At 41.5% G+C, this 17,187-nt stretch overlaps 1 protein-coding gene across 1 annotated transcript in view; it reads right to left on the reverse strand.

The window, feature by feature from the left end:
• wdr36 (WD repeat domain 36) overlaps positions 1-16,732 on the reverse strand; it is a 103,935-nt gene extending 87,203 nt beyond the window's left edge. The window contains exons 1-4 of the mRNA XM_078214675.1: positions 16,442-16,732; positions 12,703-12,730; positions 11,891-11,991; positions 2,232-2,349 (exon numbers count right to left, since the gene is read on the reverse strand). Of these exons, the coding sequence (XP_078070801.1) occupies positions 2,232-2,349; positions 11,891-11,991; positions 12,703-12,730; positions 16,442-16,591 (397 nt within the window). The 5' untranslated portion in view covers positions 16,592-16,732. The remainder of the gene's footprint in view (positions 1-2,231; positions 2,350-11,890; positions 11,992-12,702; positions 12,731-16,441) is intronic.
• Positions 16,733-17,187: the final 455 nt, after the last annotated feature.

The following is a 17,187-nucleotide window of genomic DNA, read 5'->3' on the forward strand; positions in this document are numbered from 1 at the left end:
TAAATGGATACAAAACTGACTTCTTGACAGAAGCCAGAGGGTGGTTGTAGAGGGTTGTTTTTCAAACTGGAGGCCTGTGACCAGCGGCGTGCCTCAGGGATCAGTGCTGGGTTCACTGTTATTTGTCATTTATATTAATGATTTGGATGAGAATATAGGAGGCATGGTTAGTAAGTTTGCAGATGGCACTAAAATTGGTGGCATAGTGGACAGTGAGGAAGGTTATCTCCAATTGCAACGGGTTCTTGATCAATTGGGCCAGTGGGCTGACGAATGGCAGATAGAGTTTAATTTAGACAAATGCAAGGTGATGCATTTTGGTAGATTCAACCAGGACAGGGCATTGGGGAGAGTTACAGAACAAAGAGATCTAGGGGTACATGTTCATAGCTCCTTGAAAGTGGAGTCACAGGTCGACAGAGTGGTGAAGAAGGCATTCGGCATGCTTGGTTTCATCGGTCAGAACATTGAATACAGGAGTTGGGATGTCTTGTTGAAGTTGTACAAGACATTGGTAAGCCCACACTTGGAATACTGTGTGCAATTCGGGTCACCCTATTATAGAAAGGATATTACTAAACTAGAAAGAGTGCAGAAAAGATTTACTAGGATGCTACCTGGACTTGATAGATTGAGTTATAAGGAGAGGCTGGATAGACTGGGACTTTTTTCTCTGGAGCATAGGAGGCTGAGGGGTGATCTTATAGAGGTCTATAAAATAATGAGGGGCATAGACAAGGTAGATAGTCAACATATTTTCCCAAAGGTAGGGGAGTCTAAAACTAGAGGGTATAGGTTTAAGGTGAGAGGGGAGAGATACAAAAGTGTCCAGAGGGGCAATTTTTTCACAGAGGGTGGTGAGTGTCTGGAGCAAGCTGCCAGAGGTAGTATTAGAGGTGGGTACAATTTTGTCTTTTAAAAAGCATTTAGATAGTTACATTGGTAAGATGGGTATAGAGGGATATGGGCCAAATGCGGGCAATTGGGATTAGTTTAGGGGTTTTAAAAAAAGGGCAGCATGGACAAGTTGGGCCGAAGGGCCTGTTTCCATGCTGTAAACCTCTATGACTCTAATCCCCCACCCCCTCCACTGGGGCCTACCCCTTGGCACAGGTTGCACTGCCAGGTTGGCATGGGGATGTCACCAAACTGTGCCAAGGGGCAATGCTAGGCCATTGACTGGCCATGTCCCTCTCCCGCAGGGTTAGTCACCTTTACGCCCCCAGGGAGACCCCCACGACAGGTTCAGATCTAGCTGAACTTTTGTAAATGGTGCTGGCATGATGTCATGCCAGCATCCGCTGAATATCCAGTGAGAGGGGGAAGTCGCGGACAGAGTGCCCACTAATGACGTGCTAAAGTATTAAAATTAGCTTTGTGGGTACTATGGCTTGCTTCACATCACTCTACCAGAAAGGGGCCTGGAGGATCAGAGCTCTGAAACTTGCTGGTGCAAATTGGGTTTTCTGGATTTTGAGCACACGCTGCCATTCCCACAGACTGAGAGTGCGGGCTCAAAATCGTCCCATGTGTTGGTTCAGCAACCCAATTCGCTCCAAACTCCACAAATTCTTCTTGCACCTTTTATAATGAGAGCAGCCATACCTCACAGACCATCTCTTAGAAATGGACAATGCCATGAAATATCACAATTACGAAGCTAAACGGATGACTCAGTAACTTGTCAAAAATCCTTTTCAATGAGATTATTGTAATTATTTGTTTTGTCTGAAAGTTGAAAGAAATTGTAGGTGGAAGGAAATGAAGTTTAGGGACTCCACCACATAGTCAGCTGTTACTGCACTTCAGTTCAGATGCTGTGCATTTACATTGAGCATGTAAACTCGTGTAATCACCTATAGGGCACACACAAACTAACACTGCATTATGTTGTTGCTGCTCTTTCGGTGTATATAAATCGGACAATATTTGCAATGAGATGCCAACAACGAGTGCTGTAATTTTACTCGATCTTCCTGTAATTGATAGGCAAATTTGAATGACAAATCTTGAAAGGGGAAAAAAATAACATGCATGACTGAGGGGAGATGAAGGAGCCCAGAAACAAAAGTCTCAAGGGACATGATTTTTCGCCCTTGTCCTGATAATGTAGGAGTATTATTTTATATGTGGGCTAAATTACTAATCTCAATACTTATAAATGACAGAGTGTTTGAATACATTCAATTTTATTGTACTAGAACAAGTATGTCGCATAATCTCAAACTCACCCTCTGATTGCACATCCCAAACGATAAGTCTGTTATCTCGATCCACGGAGATCAAATGATCACCAAAGGTCAACAAGAGGTGGACTTCTGCACTGTGTCCTTTATATGAATGCACAATCTAAAATGAAGTGGAAAATTGGTTAATTCGAGAAAACAACTTTTTGTTGCTAAACTAAAAAAAACATATTGTACTAATAAGTTTAATGAATGAGTTCTATCTATTGAAATCATAGAAACCCTACAGTACAGAAAGAGGCCATTCGGCTCATCGAGTCTGCACCGACCACAATCCCACCCAGGCCCTACCCCCATCCCTACATATTTTACCCACTAATCCCTCTAACCTACGCATCTCAGGACTCTAAGGGGCAATTTTAGCATGGCCAATCAACCTAACCCGCACATCTTTGGACTGTGGGAGGAAACCGGAGCACCCGGAGGAAACCCACGCAGACACATGGAGAATGTGCAAACTCCACAGAGACAGTGACCCAAGCCGGGAATCGAACCCAGGTCCTTGGAGCTGTGAAGCAGCAGTGCTAACCACTGTGCTACCGTGGCGCCCCAAATGATTACACTGAATGATCAATGAGGAAATTTAGTATATATACACTGAAATGGAGTAGGCCATTTAGCCCCTCAAGTGGGTAACACCATTCTATCAGGTCACGGTTGATCTGTGGCCTAACTCCATTTTAATTTTGCTCTTTCGCAGGATGTGAGTGTTGATAGCTAGGCCAGCATTTATTGCCCATCCCTAATTGCCTCGAGAAAGTAGTGGTGAACTGCCTTCCTGAAACACTGCGGTCAATGTGGAGTAGGTACACCCACAATACTGTTAGGGAGGGAGGGTGAGGAAGGATTTTCACCCAGCAATGGTGAAAGAACAGTGATTATAGAGCGGGATTTTACTGCCTCGCTTATCCCGAAACCGTAAAATCCCACCTGAAGTCAACAGACCTTTCCATAGTCCACGCCTCACCCGCTCCAATTCCCATGGCAGGTGGGACGGTAAAATTTCAGCCATAAATAAACTTTCACTGAGAAAAATGAAATTATTAGTGTCACAAGTAGGCTTACATTAACACTGTAATTAAGTTACTGTGAAAATCCCCTTGTCGTCACACTCCGGCGCCTGTTCAGGTACACTGAGGGAGAATTTAGCATGACCAATGCACCTAACCAGCACATTTTTCAGACTGAGGGAGGAAACTGGAGCACCCGGAGGATACCCACACTGCCACGGGGAGAACGTGCAGACTCCGCGCAGTGACCCAAGCCAGGAATCGAACCCGGGTCCCTGGCGCTGTGAGGCAGCAGCGCTAACCACTGTATCCACCATGCTTGCCATGCTTTCTTTTAGCGTGTGCAATAATCACCAAGCCAAGCAACAGCTCCATTAACCATAGTGGGTAAAAGGAGCTCTGAGCCTTCCGCTGAATTTTGTCAGGGGGCAGTCTTGAATAATAAGTTATTTGGAAGATGCTGATGAAGGAACCTTGGTAAGTTGCTGCACTGCATCTTGTAGATAGTACCTTGTACTGTGTGTCGGAGATAAAAGGAGTAAATGTTTAAGGTGGTGAGGGGTGTCAATCAGGCAGGGTCCTTTGTCCTCAGTGTCACAGAATTTCATAGCACAAAAAGGCGCCCTTCAGCCCATTGTATCTGTGCTGGACATCAAACACCTACCTACTCTACTCCCATTTTTCAGCACTTGGTCTATAGCCTCGTATGCTATGGCATTTCAAATGCTCATCTAAATGTTTCTTAAATGTTGCGAGGGTCCCCACCTCTACCACCCTTTCAGGCATCAAGTTGCAGAGTCCTACTTCCCTCTGGATGGAACATTTTCCTCAAATCCCCTCCAAATCTCTTGCTATTTACTTTAAATCTAGGCTTCCTGTTATTGACCCGTCTAATAAAGGGAAAAGTTTCTTCCTATTTATCCTATCTTTATCCCTCATAATTTTGTACATCTTGATGAGGTCCCCCCTCAACTTCTCTGCTTTGAGAACAACCCCAGCCTATCCAGATTCTCTTCATAGCTGAAATGCTTCAACCCAAGCAACATCCTAGTGAATCACCACTGCACGCTTTCTAGTGCAATCACATCCTTCCTACAGTGTGGTGACCAGAATCATAGAATTCCCACAATTCAAGATGAGGCCATTCGGCCCATCAAGTCCGCACCAACTCTTTACAGAGCACCCAGCCAGGCCCACCTCCCATCTCACCCCCACAATCTCACACATCCACCCCATTCGTCCCTCTAATTCTCTAACCACACACACTACTCTGTGACCGAACGAGTGCTGTTTGCAGCTCCAACATAACCTGGATGGAGTCAAACTTCCTGAGTGTTGTTAGAGCTCCACTCACCCAGTCAGGTGGAGAGTATTGTAACGCACTCCTGACTTGTGCCTTGTAGATGGTGAACAGGCTTTGGGAAGTCGGGAAAGTACTCAGTCTTCATTGTCATCCGAGGAAGGGAACTCCAAAGACTAAAGACCCTCAGGGAAGAAATTCTTGCTCATCTCTGTCCTAACTGGGAGACCCCTTATTTTTAAACTTTATTCCTTAGTTATTAATTGCCTCACCAGGGGAAACACCCACTCAGCATCTATCCTGTCAAACCCCTTCAGAAACTTCTGTTTCAATAAGGTCCCCTCTCACTCTTCTAAACTCCAATGAGTATAGGCCCAAGCTGCTCAACATGTCTTCATATTACAACTCTTTCAATCCAAGGAATCAATCAAGTGAACCTGCTCTTAACTGCTTTCAATGCAAGTAGATCCTTAGTAGGCGGGTCAATAACCAGGGAACATAGAGGGAATTTGAGGAAAAACCTTTTCACCTTGAGGGTGGTGTGAATCTGGAACTCACTACCTGAAAGGGTAGTAGAGGTGGGAACCCTTACAAAATTTATGAAGCATTTAGACGGATGCTTGAAATTCCAAAGTATACAAGACTATGGACCAAGTGATGAAAAATGGGATTAGAATAGATAGGTGCCTGATGGCTGGCACAGACACGAAGGGCTGAATGAAGGGCCTCTTTCTGTGCTATAAAACTCTATGATTCCATCCCTCCTTAAATAAGGAGACCAGCACTATACATAATACTCCAGCTGTGGTCTCATCAATGCCATGTATAGTTATAGCAAGACTTTCCTACATTTATACTCCATCCCTCTGCAATAAAGGTTAGCATTTCATTTGCCGTACCAACATGCTAACTCTTTGTGATTCATGCACAAGACACCTTATGTGCAGAAACATTCTGCAGTCTCTCTCCATTAAATAACATTCTGCTTTTCTATTCTTCCTGCCTAAATAGACAATCTCATATTTTCGCACATTATACTCTATCTGCCAAATCTTATGCGCATTCACTTAACCTATGCAAGGTCATAATTAAAACAAATCAAGTTCCAGGGTTTATTTCCAGAGTAACAGAATTACAAAAAGTAGGGAAGTTACGCTAAATTTGATTTGAACCTTGACTGGACCACACCTGGATAATTGTACATTGCTGGTTGCTATATTGTGGAAAGGATATCAAAGCATGTGGAGCAAAGTGCAAAAAAGATTTACAAGAATGATAGCAGAAATGAAAGGTTATATCCATGAGGAAAAGATTAAGAGCCTGGGTCCCTTTTCTCGTGAAATGAGAAGCCAGAGAGCTGGTCTGATAGAGGTCTTTAAAGTTATAAGATATTGATAGAGTAAGAACAGAAAAAATGTTTCCACTTGTGGAGAAGAGCAAAATCAGAGGGCAATCATATAAGATAGTCACCAAGAAATCAACTTGGGAATTCAGAAAATACGTCTTTACCCAGAGAGTGGTGAGAAAGTGGAAATCACTACCTAGGGAGTAGCTGAGGTGAATATTATAGATACATTTAAGGGGAGGTTAAATAAACATATTGAGAAGGGAAGAGAGGATTTTGCTGATGGAGTTAGAGAGGAAGAATGGAAGGAGGCTCTCAATGCTATATAAAAGCCATTATGGACAAGTTAAGCAGAAGGGTTTATATGCTGTATGTTATATATTCTATATAATGTGGGTTCTTATATTACTTAACAGAATATAAAAGTAAATTATTCCTTTTTTTTTGAACTGTAACAAGTTATTAGGTCCAACCAGGCTGATATATTTGTAGATGAGAAACTCAGCTCTTATTCCATTTCACATCACCCAATTCCTCACCAAATTGCCTGTTAATTCCATCAATTTAATTATCTTTTGATGCGCCTGGCAGTCACTAAAGTATTTATAAATTGCATAACATGCACTATATTATAAAATAATTTAATTCAAACAAAAATTATGAGAGAAATGACATATTGAGCTCGAGTTGAAAGAAGATACTGTTGAGTTGCCTTAATGCGCACAATGATTAAAAATTTGCAGCTCAATTTTATATTGTTATATTGGTGATTGTTGTTTCATTTTAGCTTTTACTAAGTAGTATTTTGCTGTATCTACCAATGAAACATACAAGATCTTGAGGGTATTTGACAGGATGGATTCAGAAAGGACGTTTCCGTTGTGTGAGAGACTAGAAGTAGGGGACACAGTTTAAAAATAAGTGGTCTCCCTTTAAGACGCAGAAGAAGAGAATTTTTTTCTCTTAAAGGGTCATGAGTCCATGGAACTCTCTTTCCCAAGGAGCAGCAGTAGAGGCAGGGTCATTGAATATTTTTAAGGCAGTGATAGACAGATTCTTGACAAATAGGGGAGTCAAAGGGTAACGGGGGTAGGCAGGAAAGTAGTGTTGAAGCCAAAATCAGATCAGCCATAAGAAATGGCGGAGCAGGCTCCAGGGACCAAATGGCCTATTCCAGCTCCTAATTCTTATATTTATATGTTCTTTGATATTCTGTTGTAAAATATTACAAATGTTTCTATCTTTTATACCATCAACAAGTGTCATATACATTAGTTGTGGCCTGGCAACAAGCAGATGCAGGAACATTAAATTCAAAGTATTTTAACAACTAAGTTGCATTATTTTGCTATTTCCCCTGTGCAATTTGCTCTGCACCCAAGTCTAACTGGATTACATATTTGGCTTACCGGGAATGCATTGTCCCACATCTGATACGCCTATAAATGCACTACTGAGAAAAGGAAGAGTAGGGGAAGAACTCTACACATCCCAAAACAATCTAAATTTCAATGCACCACAGCAAATAAATGCACATTTTAATTTAATTTCCAGTGAATGATCAATTGTGATTGGGCAGCAAGGTGGCAAAGTGGTTAGCACTGCTGCCTCACAGTGCCAGGGACCTGGGTTCTATTCCGGCCTTGGGGTAATTGTCTGTATGGAGTTTGCATACGATCCCCATGTCTGCGTGGGTTCCCTCCGGGTGCTCCAGTTTCCTTCCACAGTCCAAAGATGTGCAGGTTAGGTGCATTGGCTAAATTGCCCCTTAGTGTCACAAGATGTGCAGGTTAGGGGAATTAGCGAGGTAAATATGTGGGGTTACGGGAACAGGGCCTGCGTAGGATGCACTGTCGGAGAGTCAGTGCAGACCTGATGGGCTGAATAGTTTCCTGCTGCACTGTAGGGATTCAATGATACTTCCTGTTATAACATTGATGCCCCAACGGATTTTAGAGTTAGCAAGTACTAATTTATTTTAAAAATAATAGAATACAAAAATAATCATCAACTAGTTTAAATAATGTAGTTTTCAAGTTACAGCTGCCAAAGGTATCACTGCACAACCACAAAAGCATTTCCGAGAAGCACGTGCACCCAAAACAGTATTTGTTTCTTTTTACTGTTAATATGGATACTTCAATTACATTTAGTCCTGGAGCAATACTGCTGCTTAAGATGTTCAATTTTATCATCTGTATCACAAATACAGACATGCTGCAAATGAATCTATTTGCATATTCATCGAATGGCAAAATTGCTCTCAGCTGTTTTCACAATTACATACATTTAGCCCCTTCTGCCTGTCCTTCCATTTAAATAAGTCATATAAATTAAGGTTCTAATATCAACCCTGGCAGGGAAGTGGAGTTAGGATGAGATGGAGATCCGCATATTCAACATGGGAGCCACTCAAAATCATGGCTGAACTTCTACCTTAACTTCACCTTCCCGCATTAAGAGAATCAAGGAATATGGGTAATGCGGGAAGGTGAAGTTAAGGTAGAAGTTCAGCCATGATTTTGAGTGGCTCCCATGTTGAATATGCGGATCTCCATCTCATCCTAACTCCACTTCCCTGCCTTTTCCCCATAGCCCTTTATCCTGCTTTTGATCAAATATTTATCTATTTCTTTTTTGAATCCATTGATTGATTCTGCATCCACTGCACTCTGGGGCAGTGAGTTCCATAGATTCACAACCCTCTGTGAGAAGTAGATGCTCCTTCTCTCTGCCTTGAACCTTCCCCCTCTTACTCTCAACTATGACCTCTTGTTCCAGAAGGGGGAACATTTGGTTAATACTTTATCAATCCCGTTGAGTATTTTATATACCTCAATCAAATCCCCCCCTCATTCATCTGTACTCCAGCAAGCATAAGCCCAAGCTACTCAACCATTCCTCATATGATAGCCCCTTCAAACCTGGAATCAATCTAGTGAACCGCTTCTGAACCGAATCCAGTGCCATCACACCCTTCCTCAAAAGGTGACCAAAACTGAACACAATACTCCAAGTGTGATCTCACCAATGCCTTATACAATTGTAACAACATTTCTCCACTTTTATACTCTGGGCCCTTTGCAATAAATGCCAAGATTCCATTTGCCTTCCTTATTACATTCTGCACCTGCATACCCACTTTCTGAGACTCATGCACAAGGATACCCAGATCGCTCTGCACAGACGCCTTTTGAGTCGGTTTCCCCATTTAAACAGTAATTTGCCCTTTTATCTTTCCAGCCAAAATGGATAACTTCGCATTTATCCACATTACTTAATGACTAAGCATTGGTATGAATGTCAAACTTCACTACTTTAAACTGCTTATTTAATTCGAAGATAGAATGGAATAGGGTCTGGGGAAGGTAGTCAATTAGAATTTCTACTTGGGTACAGGACCCACATGATTCATGTTGCCATGAAGATGTGCCTTGGAAAAGGAAGAGTTAACCAAAAGCCTTTGTAGTATCATGGTGCAGTTTTTCTAGTACGTCACAGAAACTCTCAGACACACAAGCAGTTGCAGCAGTTTGAGAAAGAGACAGCAGAATCAGATACTGATGAAACTGCTGTTCTCTGTTAAATCAACACTTAGATTGAAGAGACTAGGTTAGTTAGGTTTTAAAGAAGGTTTGAAGATTCACCAAAGTTTAAGTAGAGGAATGAATCCACAGTGTCTCCCCCTCACTGTGAAAGCCAGTTCTGGATTGGAGTTATGTGGTTGGGAAGGAAAAAGGAAAGCAAGCCATAAGGAGCAGAAACTGACTTTTCTTCTTGAAGAATGAAGTGTCTACTTAAGGAACAGTGTAGCATTAACCTTGATGTGGTGTTATCAGTCTCATTAAGACATTAATAAGAGATACATGTTCTGTATTGTGCACAGAGTACAAATTTCACACTAAATAGTATTTAGTTAAATGTTATTTTCAGTTAAAAGCCAATTACTGTGTGTGCTTCATAGAAATCATAGCAACCCTACAGTGCAGAAGGAGGCCATTCGGCCCATCGAGTCTGCACCAACCACAATCCCACCCAGGCCCCAGCCCCACATATTTACCCGCTAATCCCACTAACCCACGCATCACAGTACTCTAAGGGGCAATTTTTAACCTGGCCAATCAACCTAACCCGCACATCTTTGGACTGTGGGAGGAAACCGGAGCACCCGGAGGAAACTTGAATCTGAAACAAAAAACAAAATACTGGAAAATCTCAGCAAGTCTGACAGCATATGTGGAGAGAGAACAGAGCTAACATTGAGTCTGGATGACTCTTTGTCAAGAGCCCATCAGACCTGCTTTACCAGAGCTCATTTTTAGTTAATTTGTTGCAGTAAAAGTCTTACAACTTGAAATCATATGAGCTGATCCTTTCAGTCACTGGAAATTAAAATCTTCTTTTAAAGAAGTTACCAATCCAAACTCTACGGGGATCGTAACAGTGTGCATGACTCTCTGGGATAGAGGTTCTGAAAATTCACAAACCCTTGAAGAAATTCCCCCTCATCTCAGCCCTAAATCGCCAACCTTTACTGAGACAGGGAAGCCTATTTCTAGACTTGCCAGCCGGGGAAAACATCCTGTGGTAATGAATTATGTGGTAGGCTAGCATCTACCCTATCAAGTACCATAAGAAATTTATATATTTCAGTGCGATTACCTCTCATTCTTCTAAACTAGAGAACATATGTTTAGCCTGCTCAACGATTCCTCATTCAGGTTCAGGAAATCTCTAACACAACCAGGTTGATTCCGAGGATGGCGGGACTGATGTATAAGGAGAGACTGACTAGGTTAGGATTGTTTTCGCTGGAGTTCAGACGAATGAGGATGGGATCACAGGATAGATGCAGGGAGGATATTCGTGATGGTGGGGGAGTCCAGAACCAGGGGTCACAGTCTGAAAATTCAGGGCAGACCATTTAGGACGGAGGTGAGCCTGTGGAATGCATTTCCAGAGGAAGTAGTTGATGCCAAAACATTGAATGTATTCAAGAGGCGGCTGGATACAGCACTTGGGGCGAATGGGATTAAAGGTTATGGAGAGAAAGCAGGATTAGGCTATTGAGTTGGACGATCAGCCATGATCGTAATGAATGGCAAAGCAGACTCGAAGGGCCAAATGGCCTCCTCCTGCTCCGATGTTCTACGAATCTATGAAAATAATATCCTCTCCTAGATGAAGAGGCCAAAACTGCACACAGTACACAGGTGGGGTCTCGCCAAGGTCCTACATAATTGCAGTTTGCTTCTTTAGTCTTAGACACATTTGTATTTCTCCCCAGTCAAAAAAACACCAATTTCCCACTGCTCTGTCTCCCCACCCTCAGCCAATTACCTTTGCTATCCCGTAAATACTATTGACTTTGATTTTCCAAACAAATCTATTATGTGGTACTTTATCAAATGCCTTTTGAAAATTCATATACAAAACAACTTGTATCACTCTTCTTGTTACTTTATCAAAAGAACTCAATTAGGTTACTCAGACACAATTTACTTTTTGCAGAGAAGTGCTGGCTGTCCCTTATTTACCCATGCTTTTCCAAGTGAGAATTAACTGTGTCAAGGACAGTGAGCTGTAGCAGGTTTCCCACCAGTGAGACCTGTGGCTAATCTGTATGCCTTTTTGAACAGGGTGTAATATTCACAATCCCTCAGTCTTCAGGAGAATTGAAAAATTGTGGTCAGAGCTTCTGGAATTTCTAGCCTATCTTCTCTCAGCAATCTAGACTGCATCCCATTGGGACCAGGTGACTTTTTAAAAAAGTTATCAACTTATTTTAACATCTATCTATTTTATGCTTCATCTTTGAAGATATTTTGATTGTTTTATGCAAGATTAACACCATGCATACATGTATACATAATCAGGGAAAAATGCCGGTTAATGTTAATTTTAAAGTTCAAGTGTCACAAAGGAGTATCAAGAGCTTTGAAACATCTCAAAAAACATAGATCAACCTTTTGAACAATTTTAAACTCACCTCTTTGTTTCTGGCAAAGGCTTTTACTGAGTTACCATGAGCTGCAAACACAAGCATTCGGTCTGCTGCCAAACAAGTGATGTCTTCAGGAAGTGCATTACCTAACAAGATAGATTTCAACATTAAAACTGGAACTGCATCAAAATTAATTTTTCTTAAATTAGAAGATTTGGGTAGGAAAGGTGTTATAACCACAAGGTCTTCTTCCTCACACTCCTTTCCAGCAAGTGAAGTTTTACAAAATCAGCCTTACGATTTGCACTGTACCATTTAAGGGCATGGAAGGTATACAAGATGTAATGATTCCGATATTAAACCATGGACTTGAAAGCTCCGCAAACTTAAGTTAATCATACAGAATACAATCTGCCACAAAAGTTGGACCAGCTCATACAACAAGCAGAGATCATCATAATGTGAAGAAACCCATCATTTGCAAGAAGGTCCAGGAGACTATGGTGATCAATATACACACCCATCCCCCATTTACAAACTATCTTCAAATTCGTTAACAGTTCCAACTATGCCCACATTCAGACTGCTGTTAACCAAGAGCAGTAAATTCGGTTTTTTAAGAATAGTCTGTATTTCTTTTAAATATTGAGTTGAATATTGCTACCTTGAGGGATACTTTCATCTTGCAAGTATAACAAATTACCTGTACTTATATCCTCAATTATGATGCAAAATGAACTTGTGTTATAATTAGATCACACTAATTATCAAAATGAAACAGGAGAGTTCAACAAGTGCAAACAAACAAAAATTTAAATTTTCAGAATATGAATACAAATAGAAATTTGCATACTTACTGACTGCAACTATCCCAAGTTTTTTAACCTGTTAAATAACAAAATTTTACATTAGTGATTAGCCTAATGTTGATTTCAACACGAATAGTGATGCATAAGTGAAGTGGTGAATGCTAATGAAACTTGTCAAAGTATTTCAGAATGGAAAACTAACTTATGCAGAACAATAATCAAAGGGCTGGACTTACATAAAAACTACTACAATTCATGTGGTGAAGGTACCAATGTTGCTGGTCAGACAGTCAGAATTTTGGCTAAGATTAAGCCCAAGATCAAGTGCAATGCCTTTTCTTGTTAGCTTGGATCTTGTATGTCTCTCTTGTGGAGACCATGAATCGGATTCAATTTGAGTTTGAATTGTTTTTTTGGAGCAGGCCAGGAGATGGATTAAGGAGTTGCTTTGTCCACTCTGCACATTGGTTTTGTAACTTTAAAAAAGGAATAAACAATAGCACATGTCCAAGCTAGTGACTTGGAGAGGATTTTGGCAGTGTTCCCATGCAGCTTCTACCTTCATCCAAAATGGTAGATATTACAGCATTGGGCGACACTGCTGTGTTGGTGGATGGATCATCGACCAGGTAGACTGCTTTGTTGCAGATAGTGTTGACCTTTGAATGTTGTTGGAGTTGCATACATCCAGTCAAGTGAAGATTACTCCATCACTCTCCTGACTGTACCTGGTAGGTGGTGCTGAAGTTTTGGTGAGTCATGAAGTGAAGCACTGGTCACAGAATACCCAGTTGTTGACTTGCTCTAATCACCATGACATTTGTATGGCTGGCCAAGTTCTGTTTTTAGTGATTTCCGGGATGTTAATGGTGGGGGATTTGATGATGGTACAGATACCAGCTTTTTATTGTAAATTTCAAAAACTTAATTAACCTGGCCTACTTGGGCTCCTGTTTGTTCATTCGAATTCAAAATCTAAAACCATTACAGTAGCATATGAACTCACATTCTCTGTATTAGTAGTCCTGCAACATAAGCACAGTACAACTGTGTAAAATAAAGATTGTGTGGGGTGCAGTTTCTGATTGCAAATCTCATTTTCAGTAGTGATTATTTTCTGTCACCCTTTGAAATCAACACTTCCAATATAAATAATCCACCAGAACTTTCAACATTTTTCAACTGAGTAAGTCAACATTTATCATACTATAATTGCAGTGCGCTGGCCACTAGTGGTGCTGCTGTGACATACATCATCCACAAGTAACAAATTATCCTGACTTGGACATCCTATTGTCCCCTTCATCATTGCTGGAGTCCTAGATTTCTTACATAACAGCATCAGGACAACAACTGCAGTGGTTCAAGGCAGCAGCCCAACATCATCACTTAACAGCAACATTGGACAGGCAATAAATGCAACCTTGTTTGCAGTAACCACACCCCAAACGCAAATAATTTTTTAAAATCATGCTGCTCATGCCTGGTCTTCTATTAATTCATCTATTCCCCTCACCTTCACCAGTTCCCATTCCCCCAATGTATCAAATGCAAAATCCTTGTCTATAAATCCTTCCTCGCTGCAACCTCCCCAAAATTTTAGCCCTATAATTTCCATCAATACTGTTCTCCAATTTTTCTACATTCATTGTCCTATAATTTAAGTTGTCTATTGTTGTCAGCTATGAATGCCCAAATGCAACGACATTCTTCATAGCTGCTTTTTTTAGTCGCCAATATAGAATACATATTTGCCAATTCAATGCTCTTCAGATTCCCAGCATTGTCTCCCATATCTCTTCTCCCTATCCTGATGATAACCTTCCCCTGTAATCTGAGCAAATAATCTCACCGATTCTTCAGTGCACGACCAACAGTGCGGAACTGTCAGAGGTGCCAAATTTTGGATGAAATATTAAGTCAATAGCCCCATCTACCTTTTAAGCTGAAGGTAAAAGGGTGATTCAAAGTTAAGTAGTGCTCTGACCAACAGTTATTCTTCACTCTTTGTGAGATTTTGTTGTGTTCAAATTGCAGTTGCCTACATAACAGTAATTCCTTGGTTGTGAAGTACCTCAAGATATTTTAAAGATGTGAAAGGTGGTCTTTAATTTATTTTAATTTTCTTTAACTCTGTCACAGGTGACCATCTACTAGTATGTGCATTACGGTAATCCTCCAATGACTGGTAGGAAAAGGTCATCCTTACTGCAAGCTGCAACAGTCAGGAAATACATCGATCTTTGTTCTTCAGATCAGTAACTCCAATACTGAGGTTATGTTTCAGCTAGCACCAGGCACACTATGAAGCACCTGACGCAATCCTCAATGGCATAAGTCTCAATTTGTAGAAAAATTCTCATACCTTGGTAACACGTTCTCTTGGATACAACCATTGATGAAGATATCCATGCAGGCATCAAGAAAGCAAGTTCTGCCTCAGCACACAGCTGCATTGCACAGAATCCTGAGTCTGCTAAGGTGTCACATCAAAGCACTGGAATGCTGCCACCAAAGATACCCAAGGTTCATCGTGAAAATTCAGGACAAAATGACAAATAATGAGGCCCTCCATCATGCTAGACTCAACAGCATAAAGACCACCTCCAAAAAAATTCAACTAAGCTGTGAAGGCTATGTTTCCCAAGGATGGATGACTAAGCGGATCTTCTATGGGGAACTGTCTTAGGGTATCAAGGTGGTCAATATGAAGATGCGAGGACACCCTAAAAAAAGAGCCTTACAAACTTCTGCATTTCAGACCACGTCTCTTGGGTGTAATCATAATCATGGAGACAGCTGCAGGCAGAACTTGCTTTCTCAATGTATGCATGGATATCTTCATCAATAGTTGCATCCTAGGGAGCATGCTGTGAAGGTATGAGCAATTTTCTACAATCTTGAGACTTATGCTATCAAAGATTATGTCAGATGCTGGCTGAAACATTAAATCAGTGTTTCCAATTCTGAAATTAAGACCAAAGTTTGATAAGCTGTCTGACTGTTGTAGCCAAGTAGTCCACGAGGAGGAAAGCATTAAAATTTGGTTCAGCATGTTGTGAGGACTGTCTGGTCAAACTCGCAACATGTGACCTGCCCAGAGGAAGTCCAGTGGTGATTCCACTGCAGAGGCTATCCCAAATAACTACAACATGAACTTAGTTCAATGGACATTGATGTCAATTCTGCATCAGACTCTTCAGTCGTTAAGACCCAAAGAAGATTTTGCAATCACTAACAGCTTGGACATACCATGGAAGTTGTTACTAATACGCAAGGAGTGATGCTACTCACCTTGAAAGCGTGGAATTGTTTTTAGTGCACAGGGAGTGGTGATGTTGCTCACATTGTAGGTGTAGAATCGTCATTAATACATAGGGAGTGATCTCACTCACATTGTAGGTGTGGAATCGTCATTAATACACAGGGAGTGATCTTACTCACATTGTAGGTGTAGAATCGTCATTAATACATAGGGAGTGATCTCACTCACATTGTAGGTTTGGAATCGTCATTAATACACAGGGAGTGATCTTACTCACATTGTAGGTGTAGAATCGTCATTAATACACAGGGAGTGATCTTATTCACATTGTAGGTGTGGAATTGTCATTAATACACAGGGAGTGATCTCACTGACATTGTAGGTGTGGAATTGTCATTAATACACAGGGAGTGATCTCACTCACATTGTAGGTGTGGAATTGTCATTAATACACAGGGAGTGATCTTATTCACATTGTAGGTGTGAAATCGTCATTAATACACAGGGAGTGATCTCACTCACATTGTAGGTGTGAAAAGCTGCTCCCACCGCTGTTACCAGGTAAAACTCTCGGTGCTTCTGGTGGAAGCGGACCACGTGTGGGACCTGGTTGCAGTAAAGCGCCAGTGCCCGGTATCCGCTGAATATGTTGCTCCCTTTCGCAGGCGACATCCTCCTCCGCGAAGCAGGAAGCTGAGACCCTGGTGAATTAGCGGCTCGGAGCCCCCCTCGCGCTCAACGGCCCTAACCGTCTCCACCTGGCAGTGAGCCTCGCCGCAAGTGTGCCGGCGGAAACCTTCCCCCGGCCCTCCTGCTGCAACACCACAGTTCCGCTCAGTGTTACATTTTTCATTTTCCTCCTGGCTTGACGTTGTGAGAGGCAAGTAGAGCTCATGAAAAGGGAATGTATTCCAAGTCAACAAATAGTAAATTCTATACCTTTCCATCAAACAAAACTGCAGTGACAAGCCGAGGGCAACCATTATGACCCGCTTAAGCACACAGGCTTTGAAACATGAGGAATAGATATAGATATAATTTCTTCTGGTGTACTTTTTTAATTATTCCAGTGTAACGGATTGCGATCAGGGCACAAGTTAAAACAATCGCATAATCGGTCTTTTTTGATTGTCCCAGTGTCGGCAAACAGGAGCATAAAATCAACATGGCAAGTGCCAGCTATTAGTGCAATAAACAAAAAAAAATAGTATCCAAGAGCAAGAAGTAGACTGGGTGCTGGCAGTTCTTCTTTTCCGAGGTTGTAGTCA

The sequence above is a fragment of the Mustelus asterias genome, chromosome 6 (genome assembly GCF_964213995.1).
Source record: "Mustelus asterias chromosome 6, sMusAst1.hap1.1, whole genome shotgun sequence".
NCBI lineage: Eukaryota > Metazoa > Chordata > Chondrichthyes > Carcharhiniformes > Triakidae > Mustelus > Mustelus asterias.